This window comes from Brassica napus, chromosome C8 (assembly GCF_020379485.1).
Source record: "Brassica napus cultivar Da-Ae chromosome C8, Da-Ae, whole genome shotgun sequence".
In the NCBI taxonomy this organism is placed as follows: Eukaryota; Viridiplantae; Streptophyta; class Magnoliopsida; order Brassicales; family Brassicaceae; genus Brassica; species Brassica napus.
In genome coordinates this window covers 28073050-28093936 of record NC_063451.1, presented here as the reverse complement: position 1 = coordinate 28093936, position 20887 = coordinate 28073050, and the positions used below count along the sequence as shown (strand labels likewise).

Here is a 20887-nt window from a genome sequence, read left to right as displayed (position 1 = left end):
AGTGTTTTATGCATCCTCCGCATCGTTACATTTCTGTCTACTAAATCAGGTCGATATAACCATTTTTCTCATTCATCATTTCGTATAATCAAATATTTGTAGTGATTTATAATAATGACAAATATTAGTATCACTAGTGAAATTGATTGACCAAATGTTTATCGAATATATTATCCAACAAACCCATTTTGTTTTTTTATTCAAACTTATGCTAACGAAAATATTAATTATGTGTATGAAACACACCTTTTTATATTTTTAATATACAATATAAATGTATGTATTGTATATTTTTAAGGAATTTTCACAGCTATTATAACAAAAAAAAAAAAAAAAAACAAAAACTTTGTGAATTTGTGAATTTGTACATTGGCATCTCCGTGACCAAAGACGTTGCTTTCGTAAAAAACTGAATAGGCCACAAATAGACAAACTTAGGTAGGGGTCGTATATGTTTCTAATCATCTCACGGGTTTCAACTCTCGTTATATGTCCAAATTCATCCATATCACATTTCCATGTTCACGAGTAGATTCAAAACTTAGCCTGTATAGTTTATTTTAAATGTATCCAACTATTTATCAAAACCATCTATAATTGATCTATTTTTCTCCATCATTCATAAAATAAACACATACGATCGACATCTACTAATACAATCAAACTTTGTTTTGGTTTAAAGACAACTAAACTTAGCTTAATACAACACACAAGCTCGGAGTTCCATCTCAGTATAAACTCGATTCCATAGCCTCGAATACACACAAAATCTAAGCACACTGATTATACATTATAGTTTATACATATACACAAGTATTTATATATAACTTCATAAGAAAAGGCCTAGTGCTAGGCTCCATTATTGGCGTATGTGTTGACTAGAGCAAGCGCATTGCTCGTGAATCTCTTAACGTCGCCGACCCTCTCGCAAACGGCCGTCTTCGTATCTCCGTCTTCCATCTCCTCCGTGACCCCGTCCGTACACGTCTCCTCGTCCGTCAACGCCGCGCTCATCCACGTCTGCACGTTACTCATCTGAAACCTAAACGCCGGAGCTCCTTGACGATGGTGGTTCATCTCTCGGAGCTGCTGGAGCGAGCCGTGCATCTGCTCCACGGCGTCTCCCACGTTGGAAACGCAGTCGTGGACGGCGGCGGAGGCGGCGGTGCGTGATAGTTTTGAAAGGTACCTTGCCGTGTGTTTTGCGCGGGAAAGAGAAACTCCGATGGCGAGCTTAGCTAGCTTCGCCGGATTGTCTTGTACGGCGGAGGCGTAGCCAGCTAGCGACGTGAAACAGACGTCAGGGTATAGCGTTGCGTTGCAGCTTGACCGGATGAAATCTAGATCGTTGGTTGGTGTTGGTTGCGGAGGGAAACGGACGGCTGAGAATGTCCGGGAAATGAAGAGTAAGGTGGCTAAGTGAAGAAACGCCGTCGTATAAAGCTGCCTTGCCATGTTACTAGTCTTTACTTTGTTTTAGTTTTTGCTGTTTTGGGTGTTTAATTTACTTGAAAGATTGGTGGGTTTATGTAGGCATTGAGGAGTGGAGGTATAAACTGACATGTGTGTCCTTATAATGCTCACTGCAATCACATTATTGCCACTAATCATATTGTCTGGTGCAGTTTTATCCATGGTTGGTGTGTGAAAGAAGGCTTGGTAGTTTCAACTCTCAGCCGTGCCTTTAAAGAAACCCCATACTTTAGGGCTTTCAATAAAATAATAAGAATCTTTTTTCGTGTATATCTATCTATTACATAATAGATAACAAACGTATAGCACAATTGATAAGATGAGCATTTTTCTATTTTTTTGGCATGTATACGATTTATATATTTAGTAGATAATTTAAATATTTGTATTTAACATGTGTGTATGAACACGATTGTTAAATACTACTCACTCAATTCCACTATAAGTTTTGAACCTTTCACATATTTTAAGAATAAATTTACATTGCTAAAATTAACATTTATTTAATATTATAATCATAAAAGTTCAATTAATTATATCAATAATAGTTGTTTTAATTGATATGGGTAAAATTAGTAAATAAACTTAAAAATTATATTGAAAACAAAAAACTTTTATCTTCGCAAATCGAATAAAAATCTCAAAAAAACAATAGTATCTTTAAATAAAACTGTTGGTCGTGAGTTATATTTTGGATGGACATAACCAGTTGCAATGTCGACCAAGAAAAAATCGTACGGTTGAATATTAGGATGGTGGGACTCACTAGATCACGGATGAGCTATGTGGAGATTCGCCTACCTTCGTTGTTTCTGCCCATGTAAAAAAGAAATTGTTCGAGAAGAAAATATTCGCACGCGTGTAATTATTAACATTCTATTAATTTCCTCTAAATGTTTTTGTTTATTATAGTAGACAAGTGTTTTAAATTATACTCATTCTAGTGTGTGATTCAATAAGAGAAAACCATATAGAACTCGAAATTGAAACTTCTTCCTTCTGTATCTGAAGAGAATATCGGGATTATACACAAAAATCTACCGCTTTAAGCTAAACTAGATATTGACCCGGGTATATTTTTTGTTTAATTTTTTTAAAATTTTTAATTTCTAATTTTTTTTTTTGTAATTAATATTAATTTAATTTAATTTAATTGTTGGTAACTATACTAAGTATGTCAAGTTGCATAACTATACACTTATGCTTTATGCATTTCGGAAATTATTTTTTAGTTTTATTCCAAAAATTTGTGACATATTATATTTTTTCGTAGTTACCTAACATAATTAGTCAAGAATAATCATACAAAAAAATCGATTTGGAATCGATCTGAAAATCAAAGTCTCATGTTCTATTAGACATGACATATATACTCGAAAGATTCTTAAAATGTTATATCCGAAAACTAATATCAAACCCAACCCGCACCGAAAATCATGAATTTAATATATTCAGATAAATATATTTACTTAAATGGTTACTATAGTCTTCACTAATTTTTAGTAAAATCACATTTAATAAATAATTTTTAACAGAATAACATATTTACAATCTGTTAAAATAAATGAGTTTAAACGAATTTTTATTTTTATTAAAAGTTCACTTAAAACCCGTTAAAACCTATTTTAACATCATTTTAATCTAAGATTATATAGGTTTAAACCCGTTAAAACCTATTGTGTTAAACATTCAGAATTTGAATAAATTAATGTCTCGATGAGTAAATCATAACTTCTTGGGCTGAAATGTAAATTATGTTATTGTGGTGTAAAAATAATTTTTTAAAATATATCAAAGTTAATTTTAATCTAAGATTATATAGGTTAACAATTCACATTTGATATAAATTCAAAAAAGAAGGATATTTGTTATTATATATATATATATATAACTGTCAGTAATATACAATTCACGTTTGATATAAACCAAAAAAAAAAATATTTGTTAATATATATATATATATATAACTGTCAGACTGTCAGTGATATATTTTTTCAAAAAACAAAATTGTCGGTGATATATATGTGGGTACCGAGAATTTTGGGATGGAAGTTACAAATTATGTGTTGTATAATTTGTTTATTTTGCTTTATTTAAAATGCAGTTATAAAATATTTAATTTATTTTTTAAGTAGGTTATATGGAGAAAATAATAATTGGATTAAACCTTTATTAATAGGTCATATTCATAATTTAATAGAATAGATATATATATAATAACAAATATCCTTCTTTTTGGATTTATATCAAATGTGAATTGTTAACCTATATAATCTTAGATTAAAATTAACTTTGATATATTTTTAAAAATCATTTTTACACCACAATAACATAATTTACATCTCAACCCAAGAAGTTATGATTTATTCATCGAGACATTAATTTATTCAAATTCTGAATGTTTTACGGAATAGGTTTTAACGGGTTTAAACCTATATAATCTTAGATTAAAATGATGTTAAAATAGGTTTTAACAGGCTTTAAATAAACTTTTAATAGAAATAAATATTCGTTTAAACTCATTTATTTTAACAGATTGTAAATAGGTTTTTCTGTTAAAAATCATTTATTAAATGTGAATTTACTAAAAATTAGTGAAGACTATAGTAACCATTTACGTAAATATATTTATCCGAATATATTAAATTCATGATTTTTGGTGTGGGTTGGGTTTGATATTAGTTTTCGGATATAACATTTTAAGAATCTTTCGAGTATATATGCCATGTCTAATAAAACATGAGACTTTAATTTTCAGGTCGATTCCAAATCGATTTTTTTTTGTACGACTATTCTTGACTAATTATGTTAGGTAACTACAAAAAAATATGATATGTCACAAATTTTAGGAATAAAATTAAAAAATAATTTCCGAAATGCATAAAGCACAAGTGTATAGTTATGCAACTTGACATACTTAGTATAGTTACCAACAATTAAATTAAATTAATATTAATTAAAAAAACAAAAAACATAGAAATTTAAAAATTTAAAAAATATTTTAAAAAATTAAAAAAAAAATATACCCGCCCTTTTAAGGGTGGGTCAATATCTAGTATATATATAAATGTCAGTAATATACAATTCATGTTTGATATAAACCCAAAAAGAAAGAATATTTGTTAATATATATATATATAATTGTCAGACTGTCAGTGATATATTTTTTCAAAAAACAAAATTGTCGGTGATATATATGTGGGTACCGAGAATTTGGGGATGGAAGTTACAAATTATGTGTTGTATAATTTGTTTATTTTGCTTTATTTAAAATGCAGTTATCAAATATTTAATTTATTTTTTAAGTAGGTTATATGGAGAAAATAATAGTTGGATTAAACCTTTATTAATAGATTATGTTCATAATTTAATAGAATAGATTTTAAAAACATTAAAATATTTGTATATTTTTGAACGTATTATATTAACTGATGTTAGGTCAAATATTAAACGTTTATACTAGGGATTATAAAGGGTATTACATTATGCATATATAGCTTTTTGCAAAAGTGACTCAAAACTTGGAGTCAAACAGAAAACTAACCTTTTCTTTTGACTCCTTTTTTTTTTGAGATTTTAACCCCACACCTGCACTTTATCTACGAAAATGCCATTAACATTTTTTTTTTTTTTTTCGAAAATGGCTTCTTTACTGTCTCAACCTCATCTTCTTCAAGTATTTACAATACTGCCACTGCAATGAATAGTGGCAACAACCTTGTACGAACTGTTTGGAGCTTTTAATGCCCTTTAATGCACGTAAATCTCTTTACACTCTCTCTGTTTCAATTGTTATGAACTAAAAACAACATTTCTTTCACTTTCTCTCTATATTCATCCAAAAAACTCAAGCTTTTGATTCAAAATATGGGCTATGGTTGCAGAGCCATATTTCTTTCGTTTTGACTTACGGTTGCTTTCGTTTGAGGTTCTGGGTGGTTGGAGAAGACCCTGTGTGCAAACGAAGTCATCTCACCTAGTTTAAGGTACGAATTTGAATTTTTTTTCAAGATCTGTTCGCGTAGAAGACTTACTAGTAAGTCATCTGTATGTAGAAGACTTACTGATGAGTCTTCTGGTCAAACGGACGACTTAAATTAAGTCGTCCAGCTTTGTTTGTTAAAAAAAAACACTTCAGACGACTTATATATACGTCGTCTACGAGAAACGGGCTAGTTTTGCATTTGACCGAATCGTGTCAGATCTTTGACTATTTCTGGACGACTTATAATTCAGTCGTCTCTGGGGAAGTTAAAATTTCAATATTTTATGAAAACTTGACGACTTACGTGTAAGTCGTCCTAGGTTAGTTTTGTAATTGAAAAATAAAACTTCATAATTTAACTTTAACCAGACGACTTAATATAAAGTCGTCCCTCCAGAAGACTTAATTTAAAGTCGTCCGGGGAAAGCAAAGTCGTCCAGAATTTTTCCCAATTTTCTGGTCAAACCTTGCTTATCCCGGACGACCTTAAATTAAGTCGTTTAGCTGGACGACTTTCATCTAAGTCGTCTGGAGAAAGTTAAATTTCAAGTTTTATTTTTCAATTACAAAACTAACCTAGGACGACTTACGTGTAAGTCGTCAAGTTTTCATAAAATATTGAAATTTTAACTTTCCCAGAGACGACTGAATTATAAGTCGTCCAGAAATAGTCAAAGATCTGACACGATTCGGTCAAATGCAAAACTAGCCCGTTTCTCGTAGACGACTTATATATAAGTCGTCTGAAGTTTTTTTTTTAACAAACAAAGCTTGACGACTTTAGACGACTTTTTCAATTGCAAAAGTGACCTCTTTAGACGACTTACCTTTAAGTCTTCTGGACGACTTAATGCTAAGTCGTCTGCGGCAATGTTTATTGAACTTCTTCATTTCCCTTTTCTCTATGTTTACTAATGTGTTTTATTTTGAATATTTGCAGATGATTTTTCAGTTACATGCAGTGTATGGAGAATGGTTGTTGAGAGATTTCCGTTGGGATTTTGTGGTTGATGATCTCAAAGGAGGAAGATTGTTTTTATTGAATGAAGATTCAACACATGCTGAACTTGTTGCAATGGCTCAAGAAGATTATAACCTGGACATGAGAACAGTGAGTGTGGAGATTAGCTACTCATTACCAGCAGAAATGATGATGGCTCCAGGCAGTCTTCCCATTCATGTTACAAGTGATAGACAAGTTCGAAACTTGCTGGAGATACTCAAAACCCATAGAGTATGTCTTTGTGTATCAAGCCGCAGCAAGGTCGAAACGGTTTCAGAGAAAAGGGATATTGATGAAGCTGGTGAATGGGAAAAAGATGTTGGTGATAATGATGAAGCTGGTGAATGGGAAGAAGATGTTGGTGATAATGATGAAGCTGGTGAATGGGAAGAAGATGGGGAGGAGGAAAATGGGGAGGAGGATGCTGATAATTCTATTGTTGGTGAAACGGATCAGAATGGTGGGGATTACAGTCTTTATGGAAAGGTTCCAGATGAGGACGAGGAAGATGATGATAATATTTGTTTTGAAGAAATCCAAAAGACATATGCTAAGACAAATGCTATTGAAGGAGGAAAATCGAATGGTACCAGTATCTATGTCAACCAGAGTTTTGTTAGCAAGGGTGCTCTGCTTTCAGAGCTGCGGTTGGCAGCAGTGAGGGGTAAGTTTTCTTTCAAATTATACAAATCAACGAAAACTCTCGTTGTGGCAACATGTCCGGTTAGCTATTGTGGATGGAAGGTCAGAGCGAGTGTCAAACATGGGACAAACACGTTTTGGGTAACAAAGTATGTGGAAAAACATTTATGCTCAGCGGGAGACCGAATCGCTCAGCGGAGACACTGTACTCCGAAGTATGTAGGTAGTCTTTTCATTGATCGTGTTGGAATCATTGATGGGATAACTCCGCAGCATATCACTGATGCAATGAGGAACATGTTTGGCATGGCGCTTGATTACACCACTTCATACAGAGCACTGTTATATGCACAAAGATTGGTGAGAGGATCAGCAGAAGAAGGGTATTCGCGTCTGGCATCATATCTCGAGCAAATCTCCATTGCAAATCCTGATTCTATCACGGCGATAGAACTTGATTCTATGAAAAGATTTAAGTATCTATTTCTCTCTTTTGGAGCTTCTATCAAAGGTTTTAAGTATCAGAGAAGGGTCATTGTGGTGGATGGAACTCACCTAAGTGGAAAGTATGGAGGAACTATGTTAGTTGCAGCCGCACAAGATGGCAATTTTCAGATATTCCCATTGGCTTTTGGGATCGTGGATGAGGAAGATATACCTTCTTGGGAATGGTTTTTCACAAAATTGGCTAGTTGTATATCTCATGACAAGCCTCTGGTGATAGTCTCCGACCGGCACAAGGCCATTAAAAGTGCGTGTGATAAGGTGTTTCCTTGGGCAACCCGAGGAATATGTTATTATCACCTTCAAGATAACATTGTCAAAAAGTTTAAAGGGAAACATCTCATGTACTTGGTGAAAGGGGCTGCTTATGCTCACACGGTTTACGATTTTGACCGGTACATGGCTGAGATACGGAGTGCAAACCCGGAACTTGCAACGTATTTGGAGAAAGCCGACGTCAGGCTATGGTCAAGGGTTTATTGTAAGGGGAACAGGTTCAACATAAAAACAAGCAACATTGCTGAATCTATTAATTCCGCACTGAAGCGAGCAAGAGGATTTCCGATTACGTTCCTGCTGGAGTTCATAAGGCAGAAGTTAGGAAAATGGTATTGGAAAAGGAGACAAGATGCTTTGAGTCTCACAACTGAACATAGCGGGGGTGTTGAATACTTGCTTGCTGTTCGAGAAGAGATAGCGGGTACGATGACGGTCGAACCAATTGATGGATGGCATTTCTTTGTCAAAGGTGGCAAAATGGACTGTGTGGTTGATTTGGAACATGCAAAGTGTGATTGTGGTGTCTATGGAGTGGAGAAAATACCTTGCTCTCATGCTATAGCTGCTGGAATACATGCTGGTTTGCATATCTCCACACTTGTATGTCCACTGTACTCAAAGAATTATCTGTATGCAGGATACTCAGAGAATATATATCCTATCGTGTCACAACATATTGAGGAACGAGAATGCTTTCCTCCAGAACTAAAGCGTGGTCGGGGGAGACCGAAGAAATCAAGATGGCAATCTTGGTTGGAGCTATCTAGGATGAGAGGACACAAACCCAGGAAGAAACACAGGGCACGGAGATGCTCAAACTGCAAGGAAACTGGCCATACGAAACCACAATGTACACAAAATTTTTAAGTCGTCCCGTCTTGATTACCCGTCCAGACGACTAAATTTTAGTCGTCCAGTGTATTTTATTTTTAGACGACCTTCTACTAAGTCGTCCAGTGTATTTTATTTTTAGACGACCTTCTACTAAGTCGTCCAGTGTATTTTATTTTTAGACGACCTTCTACTAAGTCGTCCAGTGTATTTTATTTTTAGACGACCTTCTACTATCCCTTCAAGTGTATTTTATTTTTAGACTACCTTCTACTATCCCTTCAAGTCGTCCAAACCTTCTAGATGACTTATTTGTAAGTCGTCCAGTTGGAAAACCTTCCAGACGACTTATAATAAGTCGTCCAAACCTTCTAGACGACTTATTTGTAAGTCGTCCAGTTGGAAAACCTTCCAGACGACTTATTTCTTCCAGACAACTTATATATTTACAAGTTCAAATACAAACACTAATCTTCCAGACAACTTATATATTTACAACTTATATATTTACAAGTTCAACTTATATATTCAAATACAAAGACAAGTTCAAATACAAACACTAATCTAATCATACAAGCCCACGAACCTATCACCATCCACATTTTCTTTTAGATGCTGATCAACAAGCTCCTTCCATATATCCACCGCCATATTATCCCTCATTTTCTTTGCGTTGCACCTAGCAAAGTCTTTAGGGTCAAAGGAGACACCGAGAGCATGACATTCAATGTACTTTAAGTGTACACGCCACAATCACCATTGTTGGCCGTGGGTACACCTTTCAGCGGTCTCTCATATGTGTATGGCTCCAACCCGTATTTGACCCGTATTTCGTCGGTGGCTGCGCACTCAACAAGCAGATAAGGGACCATCTGGAGAAAAGGCTCCATTATCGCATCCCATGCGTCTGGTACACTAGATGAAGGTATGCTGTCCCAGACGACTATGTGCCTCTTAGGGATCGATATCCAAATAGCAACCCAATGCTTGTCGTCCAAGTTCACTGGCGCATAGATATCATCAATGTCCTCCCCCCACTTCTTGTTTGATTGGCAAAATGAAGGTATTGATCCGTCATAAAAATACGACGCCCCACCAGGTAGAACTCTTCCTAAACCTTTGTGATCAGGTTCCGATGTTTTGAAGAGGTGATACTGCTCTCTCCAAGACTGGGAAAAGTTGTGATCCAGGAAGCACATTCGCTCGCTCCTGAAAGCTTGTGGGTTCTCCTGATACCTCTGCCTTAGCACATTAATCCAAGCATCTATATGCTGCATATTAAATATAACAAGTTAGAAGTTACCAGACGACTTAAATATAAGTCGTCTACGTGGTCGTCCAAGTAGACGACTTTCCAGACGACTTATAATAAGTCGTCTGGAAAGTAGTCTACTTGGACGACTTTGTAGACGACTTAAATCGTGTGCAGAAGACTTACGCAGTCTTCCAGCCATCCTCTGGCTGTCCGGAGGAAGTGGTACCACCTTGTTGGTGATGTACGTGGTTTGTCCTCGGTCTTAGTTAAATAATGACTGCAAACAAAAAAGCAATCAGTTTTGGACGACTAAATCAAGCTATTATGGGTAAAGCAATCACTTACGGATCAGTTTTCAACCAATCAGCGAGTTCCTTCAACCGATCTTTGTTTACTGGCGGAAATGGATTATAGGCTCCCACTTTATCTTTTTTTTTCTCTGCCGTATAAGGAGATCTCACAGTGGGAGCAGGTTTCTTCGCTCTTTTACTCTTTGCACGCTTGTCCAATACAACCAGGCTCGGTTCTGAAACTGGATCGCTTGGCTCGGTGGAAGCGAGGCTCGGTTGTTGATCGGTGGAAGCGAGGCTCGGTTGGTGATCGGTGGAAGTGACAGCAACAATCTCTTTGGAGGTCTTATTTACCGAGAATGCCTCGGTTGCTGTATCCTCCGGCAACCATCTCTGCAATAAAAGTTGCACACAAGTTAACTCTGGACGACTTAAACAAAAGTTGTCTGGACGACTAGTTGGACCTGGACGACTTAAAATTAAGTCTTCCGTGGTCAACTAGTCGTCCAGACAACTTACGTTTAAGTCGTCCAGGGTCAACTAGTCGTCCAGACAACTTTTACAGTCGTCTGGACAACTAGTTAACCCTGGATTTGATACTAACCTCTTTGATTTGAGGAGGAGGTTGTTTCTTTTGAGGAGGAGGCTGTTTCTTTTGAGGAGGAGGCTGTTTCTTTTGAGGAGGAGGCTGTTTTTTTTGAGGAGGAGGAGGCTGCTGTTTGGTTTGATGAGGAGGAGGCTGGTTACTAACCACGGTTTCTTTGGCATGAGGGGTAGGTTGTTTATCTTGAGGGGTAGCCTGTTTGTTTCTACCCCCGGTTTCTTTGGCAAGAGGGGTAGGCTGTTTATCTTGAGGGGTAGCCTGATTGGTGACACCAACCTTCTTCTCCACAGCTTCCAATCTATCGGACAACTTCCTAAACTCCCTCATGCACTTATTAAACCCTTTTTTCATGCAGTCAGCTACGCCCTTGAACATAATTTCCAACTCCTCTCTGGTCACCCCTCTAGCCTCTTCTCTAGCCTCTTCACTAGCCACTTTAGGAGCCTCTTTACGAGCTTTCTTCCGAGGTCTTGGATTGTCTTCCTCCTCCTCCTCCTCCTCCTCCAACACAACCATCTCTTTGGCCTTCTTTGATGGAGTCACAACCTTAGGTTTTGTATTGACCTTAGTACCAGTGACTTCCCAGCAATCCATGGTCCACTTCCACGGTCTCCGCTCATACATGACTTTAATGATGTTCTCCGCGGGCAGGTCCTCAACCTCAGAGTCCCATTTTGGCCACATTTCACTAATGTCCTTCTCAACAAAGTTGATCACGCGGGTCTGCAGTAAATAGAAGAATCGAGTTAGATATTTGAAAAAAAATACTAAATAGACGACTTAATTATAAGTCGTCTACTATGTCGTCCAGCTGGAAGACCTTCCAGACGACTTATAATAAGTCGTCTAATAAGTCGTCCAGATGGAAGACTTTCCAGACGACTTATAATAAGTCGTCTAATAAGTCGTCCAGATGGAAGACTTTCCAGACGACTTAATTAAGTCGTCCGATAAGTCGTCCAGCTGGACGACCTTCCAGACGACTTATAATAAGTCGTCTGCGCAGACTTTTGGATTGAAGTAAATACCTGACTCAAGATAGCAGCTTTCATTGATCTGCGGCCTCTGCTGCCCTCGTAAGCCAGTATCGGTGGAGACGGACTGTCTGCTCTGGGACCACCAATACTAGCACCCAATTCCGGCATAGCTGTGTACGTCCAGACCTGAAGAACTTGTATAAACCCATCCACGGTGTAACAGCCAGCAATTTCTTTGTTCCACAAAGAGTCCATCAGCACCTTAAATGCGACTCTCCCCCATGGATAATTCTCAAACCGTTCTAAATCCATCACTAGCCTTGCCAGAGTAGATCGTGTAGCGGTTGAAAACTTTCTCCCTTCAATGAATCCAGTGAAGATGGAGAGGTACGCGAGCCGCTTGCGATCTTCCCTGGACCAATCCCCGCATCTCTGCAGTGCTGCTATTATCTGATCAGTAGTTGGCCCAGCTTCCAGATGAACTCCCAGCATCCCCCAGAAAGAAACCATCTCTGGGGTAACATCACATTTTGGTGTCTCAAGGTCCTCGATGTACTCGCAGTTTAGACCAGTGAGGTTTTCAAACTCTAACAGTGAAAACCTCAAAGGTTCTGGACCAACGAGAGACCACATCTCATACTTCTTCTTAATGTCCAGCTTGAAACTGAGCATGTAGTGAACCAGCCTTGAAGCCCAACCAAATCCCTGCTCCTTGAACTTGATGAAAACTCCCAAACTCGACTCCTTGAGCTCTTCAAATTCGTCATCAGTAAGAGCTTTCCTAAGAGCAGTATGCAACTTGCTGTTATCCGTATGATACGAAATGCTATTGTGGGCTTCTGGTTCTTCCCCTGATGTGTATAACCTACGGGGGAGTTCTGGAATATCCATCCTTTTTGTCTGCAAAATAATCAAAGACAACGATATAAGTCCAGACGACTTAGTAGACGACTTAAATTACTTACAAGTCTTCCAGTCGCAGAAGGAGTTGGAGTACTCGTCATTGCGGTTATAGATCTGAAAAAATAAACGTGAAACGGTGAGAATGAGTAAATTGATAGAGACAACGTTTTATGTTCATCTTTTCCTCGAGATTGATGACTTAGCGGCGTTAGGGTTTACAGAGAAACGGCGCTAAGGTTTACAGAGAAGAAGCGGCGGCGCTAGGGTTTAGAAGAAGCGGCGGCGCTAGTGTTTAGAACGTTGGTGACCACGGTGGCGAGGGCGACGGTTTGTTCGGAAATAGTGGAAGCGGCGGCGCTAGGGTTTAGAGGAATCGGCGGCGCTAGGGTTTAGAGGAATCGGCGGCGCTAGGGTTAGAAGAAGCTGCGGCGACAACGGTGAGAATGAAGTGAGATAGATAGCCGATGTTGAGAACGATGGTTTGTTCGGAAATCGTGGGAATTCGAAATCGCCTTTGAGAGAGAACTGTTAGGGTTTCTGAATATCGCGAAAAATGAAACAAAAAAAAAAAATCACCTTATATATTGGGTAAATAATCCGGTTAGCTTTAAAATTACATTGGTAAACTTTAAGGTTTGGTCCGGTTTAGACGACTTATTCTGGCTGATAATGTACAACAGACGACTTAATATTTAGTCGTCTGTTTTCAGACGACAAAATATTAAGTCGTCCTAGACCCTAAAATGAACCCCTAAACTAAAATGACTAGATTAACTAACTAACCACGTTATAAAATCAAATTATACTTAAATAGTGTTTACTATACACAGAAATGAACACGCATAAGTAATTTTAAAAATTTTCAAAAACGGTTTTAATGCTTTCCAAAATCTAACCCTAAGAACACATACAATACTACAACATATGTTGATGAAACATAAACTTAAGAATATCATGACTCACTACTTTCACTCATCTATGCTGAAAACAATTGAAATTTGTTATATCTTAATTTATACCTCCTAAGACATATGTTAATTACATAATTCCCATTTTTCACTTATCAAAATATTTTTTACAAAATTTTTAAATTATGTTTAAGACTAACTGTCCAGACGACTTTAAGTTAAGTCGTCTGGACGACTTATTTTCAAGTCGTCTAAACAGACGACTTGCGAGGGGTAGAAACGTAAAAAGAATTCCGTTTTTTTGTTTGGTCACAAGGGGATAGTTGTAATTTCAATAGCCTTTTAGGTTACTTTTGCCTTTGACCCAAGTTGGGGTATTGTTTTGGGTTTTACTCCAAGTTTTGAGTCACACTTGGCAATTCTCCCTAATATATAAGATGATTATAATTGAGGTAATATGAATAGGCATAACCACATTTGGAAACAACAAAAAAGTATAATTATTCACATCTTACACGTTGGTTAATCAATGTAGTTGAGAGAAGTGGTCCCACCATTTTCGTTTGATTCTTATGAGTTATATAAGGAGTTACGGTAAGTTGTTTTAAATAAAAATGAATATTATTAATACAGTTATAAAATAATCAGTTTCTTAAAATTAGTTGGACCCTATTTTTATCAATTGGTCATACTGCTGTTTTAATAGAATAGATATTCATATATAGGAATGAAAAATATGCCACTATCTTTTTAGTAAATGATTCACGGAATGTTTCTTAAGAAGAAAAGTCCACTTAAAATGCCACTTTCTGGAAATGAGTGTGTATACATGTAGTGGGGAGGTAGCCGACTTTACATATTTATATAATATAGCGTTTGATTGGTAACAATGTTATATGAACCCCATTTTCTTTTCTCCTTGGTAGGGTTTCTTAAGGCGATGTTGTCATTTACGATGGTTCTGCCGATCTCGTGTAATTTCTTAACAGTTGGAACAATGAACGATTTCAAATCCGTGACATTTGGAATTCTATATTTCTGTTCTTTTAAACAAAAATCAGTTTATAAATTTTCCCAAGACCATATCATGAGAATTCTAAAAGATCGGGAAACTTTAGCTACCACTAACCTTATAGCGTGTGATACTCTAACGCAACAACAACAGCATACATAGTATTTTTCGACAAATCAACAACATACATAGTTCAGAGAGAAGTTAAACAATTCTTTTATTGTAACGGTGGTTTTTAGATTTTTTCCAGTGTACGATAAATTAAGAAAATACTTACCACATTAATTTGATGTGTTTTCCAAATAAGATTTTCTTCATGGAAACATTTTTGTAACTTCTAAAATATCGAAAGCATCCTTATGATATGTTGTGGTTGTGTAGTTCAAATCTTATCGATTCGCTTTTTAGGTTTTAGGCAGCTTTCTTATCTTTAAATCACTTTTGGAGAGCAAATACGAATAGAGATATAAACAATATGTAATTTCTTTACCTAAGGTTGTTGTTGATTACTAATTGTTATATTCAAACCAGATGATATTTCAGAAAAAGAGTAATGAACTAATGATGATATTGTAAGTGGCATTACAGTAATGAAGTTTATAGTGAGTCTACCGTATGATAGATTTGACAAACTTCAAGTTGATGTATCAGAAGCTCTTGCAGAGACTTAAGTCACACAATTGCACACTTGCTGAAATAATAATAATCCCTGAAATTTTCGACTCTGACCATTCGTAGCAGTCACAATCAGTGTCTTTAGGACTAAGATAGTATTGGAGATAATTAATTTATATTTCCTATATGCTATTGTTTTAGATAATTGTTATCTTTAGGCTTTCAAATTGTGAAATAGGTATTCTTTGAACTTTTAACATCCTTTCCGTTGGGGCGCTGGACCCCTTTCGGGAGATAATTGGGAATGTGACTGTCCAGATACCAGAGTTATCAAAAAAAAAACAAGTGTTATTCACTTATGTTCAAAAAAAAAAAAAACAAGTGTTATTCACTTCCCCTGCATTGGCATACACGATGAGAAAATGTATGATACCTTCTGCTCCGCTATAGTTTGGAATCCTCTTAACACTTCTTCAGTAGACATTAAGACCAGACGCTGATTTGTAACTGGGTTGCTCACTGAGGGTAAGCAGTTTTTGCTTAACATTCAAAACCGTCTCTGTCGGATCGCATTGCATAAAGTAAATGGTCTTCATGCGCTTGACACGAATATACATGGCCTGCAAACAAGATTATACAGAATAATCACTCCTATAACCAACTTGTCCAGATTAAACCGTAGAAGAAGAACAATTTTTTATCGCAAAGATTTAACTGGTCGCTTATTTGGCTTTAGTTTTAAGACATGTCGGTTGAGTATCGTTAGAACCCGCTGAAACAGAGAGAGTGTTTTGTTTTATCTTACTCTTACAAAGTCCCACATCGCTAACAAAATAAGTGTGGAAGGCATGAGAACTAGTATAAAAGAAGAGGCCATGCAGCTTAACAACTCATACCTTTCTCGGCCTTTTGGCTAAGATCAAGTGTAGTATCTGTTCTTATCAGTTTAATATCTGATATGTGGTCCATCGGGCCACACGATATTAACTCTATTTTTTAAGGGAGAAGGCCCACCAAGATAGCTTGCTATCTGGGTCTTCGCGAGTCGCCCATGCGTTGCACTACTGCACGGGCCGGCTCAGCCCGCCAATTATTAAAGTCGTAAACAATTGAAATAACAGAAGTGAGCTAATTGGTTTAAACATCTTGTTCGACAATTGGCCCAACTCTGGGATTGGGCCGGATAATTATTCTAGGTGACTCCCAAAATAATATTTTGAAGATCTGGTAACAGTAAAAATAAGAAAAAGATAAACGATCACAACTTAACCGAACACAAATACATGAATTGAACCGGCTCCAAGCCATTGACCGGTACGCGTATCCCGCGACGTGAGATTTGATTTGATTTTCACTTTCGGCCCAAAAGTATCTCTAGATTTGAATGCGTGGTAGGGCCTACTCTTTTTTTTGTTTGCTTTGAATTTCTTCTCCACTACCGTTCTCTGCTCCATCGTTTGCTTCCTCCTTTTGATATACTCATCAAATCTACCTACCGCCGCCCCGAGAGAGCATCTCACCGGACGTTTCGAATCCAACGTCCGATAAACTTAACTAGCTTCGTTGGATCTTAGATCTGAGCGTCGGTGCGAGGTTTGGCTCCGTTCCAGGAAAAAAATGGCGACGATGAAGAGTTTGATAGGTTTGATTAACAAAATCCAGAGAGCCTGCACTGTCCTCGGAGATCACGGCGGTGAAGGAATGTCGCTCTGGGAAGCTCTCCCAACCGTCGCCGTCGTCGGTGGCCAGGTTTGATCTCTCTTTCTAGAGTTTTGTATGTTAGATCCGATCTCTTCACTTCAATGTCTAACGTTTCGGATTTGCTTCGGTGGTGTTAATCAGAGTTCCGGAAAATCTTCAGTTCTAGAAAGTGTAGTGGGAAGAGACTTTCTACCTCGTGGATCTGGTAGCTACTTCTCTCCTTATGCAATTTTTGTGTTGTACCTCCGAAGAATCTATACACACTAGCTTCTGATTTGTTAACATTTGATTGATTAGGTATTGTTACGAGGAGGCCATTGGTGTTGCAGCTTCATAAGACCGATGAGGGAACAACAGAGTATGCCGAGTTTCTTCATGCTCCTAGGAAGAAGTTTACTGATTTTGGTAGGTTGATTGAGTCTTGCTTGCTCTTTTTTCAATATGAAGCTAAACTGCTGAAACCTATGAGATTCAGAAAGCTAGGTTAGGGCTAATGAACATTCTTCTGTTTCCAGCTGCTGTGCGAAAGGAAATCGAGGATGAAACTGATCGTATTACTGGGAAGTCCAAACAAATCTCAAACAAACCGATTCAGCTCAGCATATATTCTCCTAATGGTTTGTGCTTCAGACCATGTTTCATGTGAATACTGCATAGCATTTAGAAGACCAACACAGTAAAAGTCTTATATTGTTGATACTAGCAGCGATGAGTTGTAGTCGGATTAAATTTGAAGTTCCATGTGTCTTTGATATCTCATTTTATACTTTCTCTGCAGTTGTTAATCTGACGCTCATAGATCTTCCGGGTTTGACCAAGGTCGCTGTAGGTAAGAGTTTGATACGTCAAATCATTGGTTCTTGTTTCCTTTACCTTGTGCTTAAATAATTTACTGATTGAATGTCACACTTGCAGAGGGACAGCCGGATAGTATCGTCCAGGACATTGAAAATATGGTCCGCTCTTATGTTGAGAAGGTCACTTTTTAAAAGTTTCATTTATTCCAACCAAGTTGAACTGTACTATGCATTTGATCATCCTCGCACACTGATATGTTTTAATCCATCAGATATGAAAGTGATCCGAAAGGATCAAACTTTTTCTCTATAGTGTTGCTATAACATGATCTGTTTTATCTGCCAGCCAAATTGCATCATATTGGCTATTTCTCCAGCTAATCAAGATATTGCTACCTCAGACGCGATAAAACTTGCTAGAGAAGTTGATCCTACAGGTACCATCTAGATGTAGCTTCCTAGTTACTAGTAAGTAGTGACTTTTGACTCCCCGGCAACATTTTTCTCAAACTTTCTAGTATATTTTCTGTAGGTGAAAGGACTTTTGGAGTGGCAACCAAGCTTGATATCATGGATAAAGGAACTGATTGTCTAGATGTAAAGATCTTTCTCGACTCATGCAGCTTGGGCGTTAGACTCAGATAAATCAGTTACTTGTTTAACTACTTTGACACCTCTCGTATTTGATGAAGGTTCTCGAGGGAAGGTCATACCGGTTGCAACATCCCTGGGTCGGAATTGTGAATCGTTCACAGGCTGATATCAATAAGAGGGTCGATATGATTGCTGCGCGTAGAAAGGAGCGTGAATATTTTGAAACAAGCCCTGAATACGGGCATTTAGCCAGTAGGATGGGATCAGAATATCTAGCAAAACTCTTGTCTCAGGTACCCTCATGATTTATTTACGCGGACTTCAATGGAACCAAAGCTTTAGTGCATAGTGTTGACTTTCGTCCAACTTTTTCTTTTCAGCACTTAGAGACTGTTATCAGGCAGAAAATCCCCAGTATTGTTGCTTTAATCAACAAAAGCATCGATGAGATAAATGCAGAGTTGGACAGGATTGGGAGACCTATCGCTGTAGATTCAGGGGTAAGCTCTTAAACCATTATGTTATCGATATTCAGAGTTGCATCAGACTCAATCGGATAGTTACTCACCATTATTATTGTTCCAGGCCCAACTTTACACCATTTTAGAACTCTGTCGGGCATTTGATCGCGTCTTTAAAGAGCACTTGGATGGAGGGTAAGCGATTTAGTTATTCTGGTTCTTAGTCTTACTGCTCATGAACTGTTTTTCGAGAAAACTTTTTTCTATACTGTTACATTGCAAAGATCAATTTTGAGTCTAGGAATGGTTTGAAAGACAGTACCTTTCAAGAGTAATATGCCTGCTAAAAATGATCCAGTCTTTATTTTTTAAAGTTGCTCAGTTTCAAGATTATGGTTGTGCAGTTTTAGTAAAGTTCCTACAGTGGTGACCTTCTCCATAATATATAGATATTTGCCAAAAAGTTCTTCAAATTATTTGACAATTTATGTCTAGCAAAGTCGGGTTTCTCATATATAGATTATGTTGTTTGCATCAGACGACCTGGTGGAGACCGGATCTATGGAGTTTTTGACCATCAATTACCAGCAGCCTTAAAGAAACTTCCCTTTGATCGACATCTCTCTACCAGAAATGTTCAGAAGGTAGTCTCAGAAGCAGATGGTTATCAGCCACATCTTATTGCTCCTGAACAAGGATACAGAAGGCTCATTGATGGATCCATTAGCTATTTCAAAGGACCAGCTGAAGCCACTGTCGATGCAGTATGCTTCTGAATCTTAACTAGATTTCAGTACTTATGAGACTGTCTTGTTTTGGTCAAACACTTGTGAGGCTTATTTCAAATAAATTGACAATATCTCTGACTCCTGTTTGATATCTCCTAGGTGCATTTTGTATTGAAAGAGCTGGTAAGAAAGTCGATTTCAGAAACAGAGGTGAGAGGAGGTCCTCTGTTGTTAGTACCCTTCCTAGCTGTTTACGTTCTGTTTCAATCCTAAAATATCGTTGTTGCTCTTTCTTCTATCAGGAGCTGAAGCGGTTCCCAACTCTGGCGAGTGATATAGCAGCTGCTGCAAACGAAGCTCTTGAAAGATTCAGAGACGAAAGCAGGAAAACGGTTCTGCGTCTGGTGGACATGGAATCCAGTTACCTCACTGTTGAGTTCTTCAGAAAACTTCACCTTGAGCCCGAGAAAGAGAAACCAAACCAGAGAAATGCTCCACCACCAAACGCAGACATCCACTCCGATAATCACTTCAGAAAGATTGGTACGTGTTTTACTAAGAATGAGACATATCAAATGTGTCTTGACTGTAAACTAATTTACTCAGGATCCAACGTGAGTGCGTACATAAACATGGTATGTGACACATTGAGAATCTCACTTCCCAAAGCTGTTGTTTACTGCCAAGTCAGAGAAGCTAAGAGATCGCTCCTCAACTTCTTCTACGCTCAAGTCGGCAGGAAAGAGGTAAACAATATTGATTACCCTTTCATATTAAAGAGTGGAGAACACTTCCTAATGATTTTTAATAAAATAAATGGGTGCAGAAGGAGAAGCTGGGGGCGATGTTGGACGAAGACCCACAGCTGATGGAACGAAGAGGAACCTTAGCCAAACGGCTCGAGCTCTACAAACAAGCCAGAGATGACATCGATGCCGTGGCTTGGAAGTAAGGTGTGGATCAAAGTGAATATTCTTTATATCTTTAGTTTCTTTGCTCGTGTGAGCACACTACTTGCATTATTATTAGATATGTTGGAAGATCTAAACTCCAATCCATTGCTGCACACGCAAAGCACACACACGATAACTCATATGGTTTATAGGTCGCTAATATTTGTCTCCCATGTTTTGGTGTGTATCTTCGATTCTTGACTACTGTTTACATTATTAAGACAGCACTTCAAGATGTTCTTCCTCAAGCTGCTCCAGGAATGTTAACAACAAACCATAACGCTTAACTCTAAAATTTTGGGAGCATTTAAATCCTAAACCTTGGCGCTTTAATCCATACTATTAGTTTTCATATTGGTATAATCTTATCAC

The 20887-nt window shown here is 37.4% G+C and overlaps 2 protein-coding genes, 1 non-coding gene and 1 pseudogene across 3 annotated transcripts; 2 read left to right on the top strand and 2 right to left on the bottom strand.

Moving 5' to 3' along the window:
• Nucleotides 1–654: 654 nt before the first annotated feature.
• Nucleotides 655–1802, bottom strand: LOC106369100 (21 kDa protein). The gene has a single exon (XM_013809203.3). It carries the CDS (start codon nt 1453–1455, stop codon nt 850–852), a length of 606 nt encoding a protein of 201 aa, XP_013664657.1. The 5' UTR covers nt 1456–1802; the 3' UTR covers nt 655–849.
• A 13571-nt stretch (nt 1803–15373) lies between these two features.
• Nucleotides 15374–16547, bottom strand: LOC125591711 (annotated as a pseudogene).
• Nucleotides 16174–16368, top strand: LOC125592124. The gene has a single exon (XR_007327973.1). It is a non-coding gene; the product is annotated as a U2 spliceosomal RNA (small nuclear RNA).
• A 148-nt stretch (nt 16548–16695) lies between the features above and the next one.
• On the top strand, nt 16696–20763 carry LOC111202436 (phragmoplastin DRP1C-like). The gene is made up of 16 exons (XM_022695314.2): nt 16696–17030; nt 17124–17187; nt 17280–17387; nt 17498–17599; nt 17761–17811; nt 17898–17959; nt 18126–18216; nt 18312–18376; nt 18472–18666; nt 18754–18873; nt 18959–19029; nt 19373–19598; nt 19722–19772; nt 19865–20105; nt 20169–20308; nt 20389–20763. The coding sequence occupies exons 1-16, from the start codon at nt 16899–16901 to the stop codon at nt 20512–20514; spliced, it is 1845 nt and encodes a 614-aa protein (XP_022551035.1). The 5' UTR covers nt 16696–16898; the 3' UTR covers nt 20515–20763.
• The last annotated feature ends 124 nt before the right edge of the window (nt 20764–20887 follow it).

Coding starts and splice junctions, on each gene's coding strand:
- LOC106369100 (XM_013809203.3), bottom strand. CDS start 1,455: ATGGCAAGGCAGCTTTATACGACGGCGTTTCTTCACTTAGCCACCTTA.
- LOC111202436 (XM_022695314.2), top strand. CDS start 16,899: ATGGCGACGATGAAGAGTTTGATAGGTTTGATTAACAAAATCCAGAGA. Junction 17,388..17,497: donor GAAGAAGTTTACTGATTTTG/GTAGGTTGATTG, acceptor TTCTGTTTCCAG/CTGCTGTGCGAAAGGAAATC. Junction 18,667..18,753: donor TAGCAAAACTCTTGTCTCAG/GTACCCTCATGA, acceptor TTTTCTTTTCAG/CACTTAGAGACTGTTATCAG.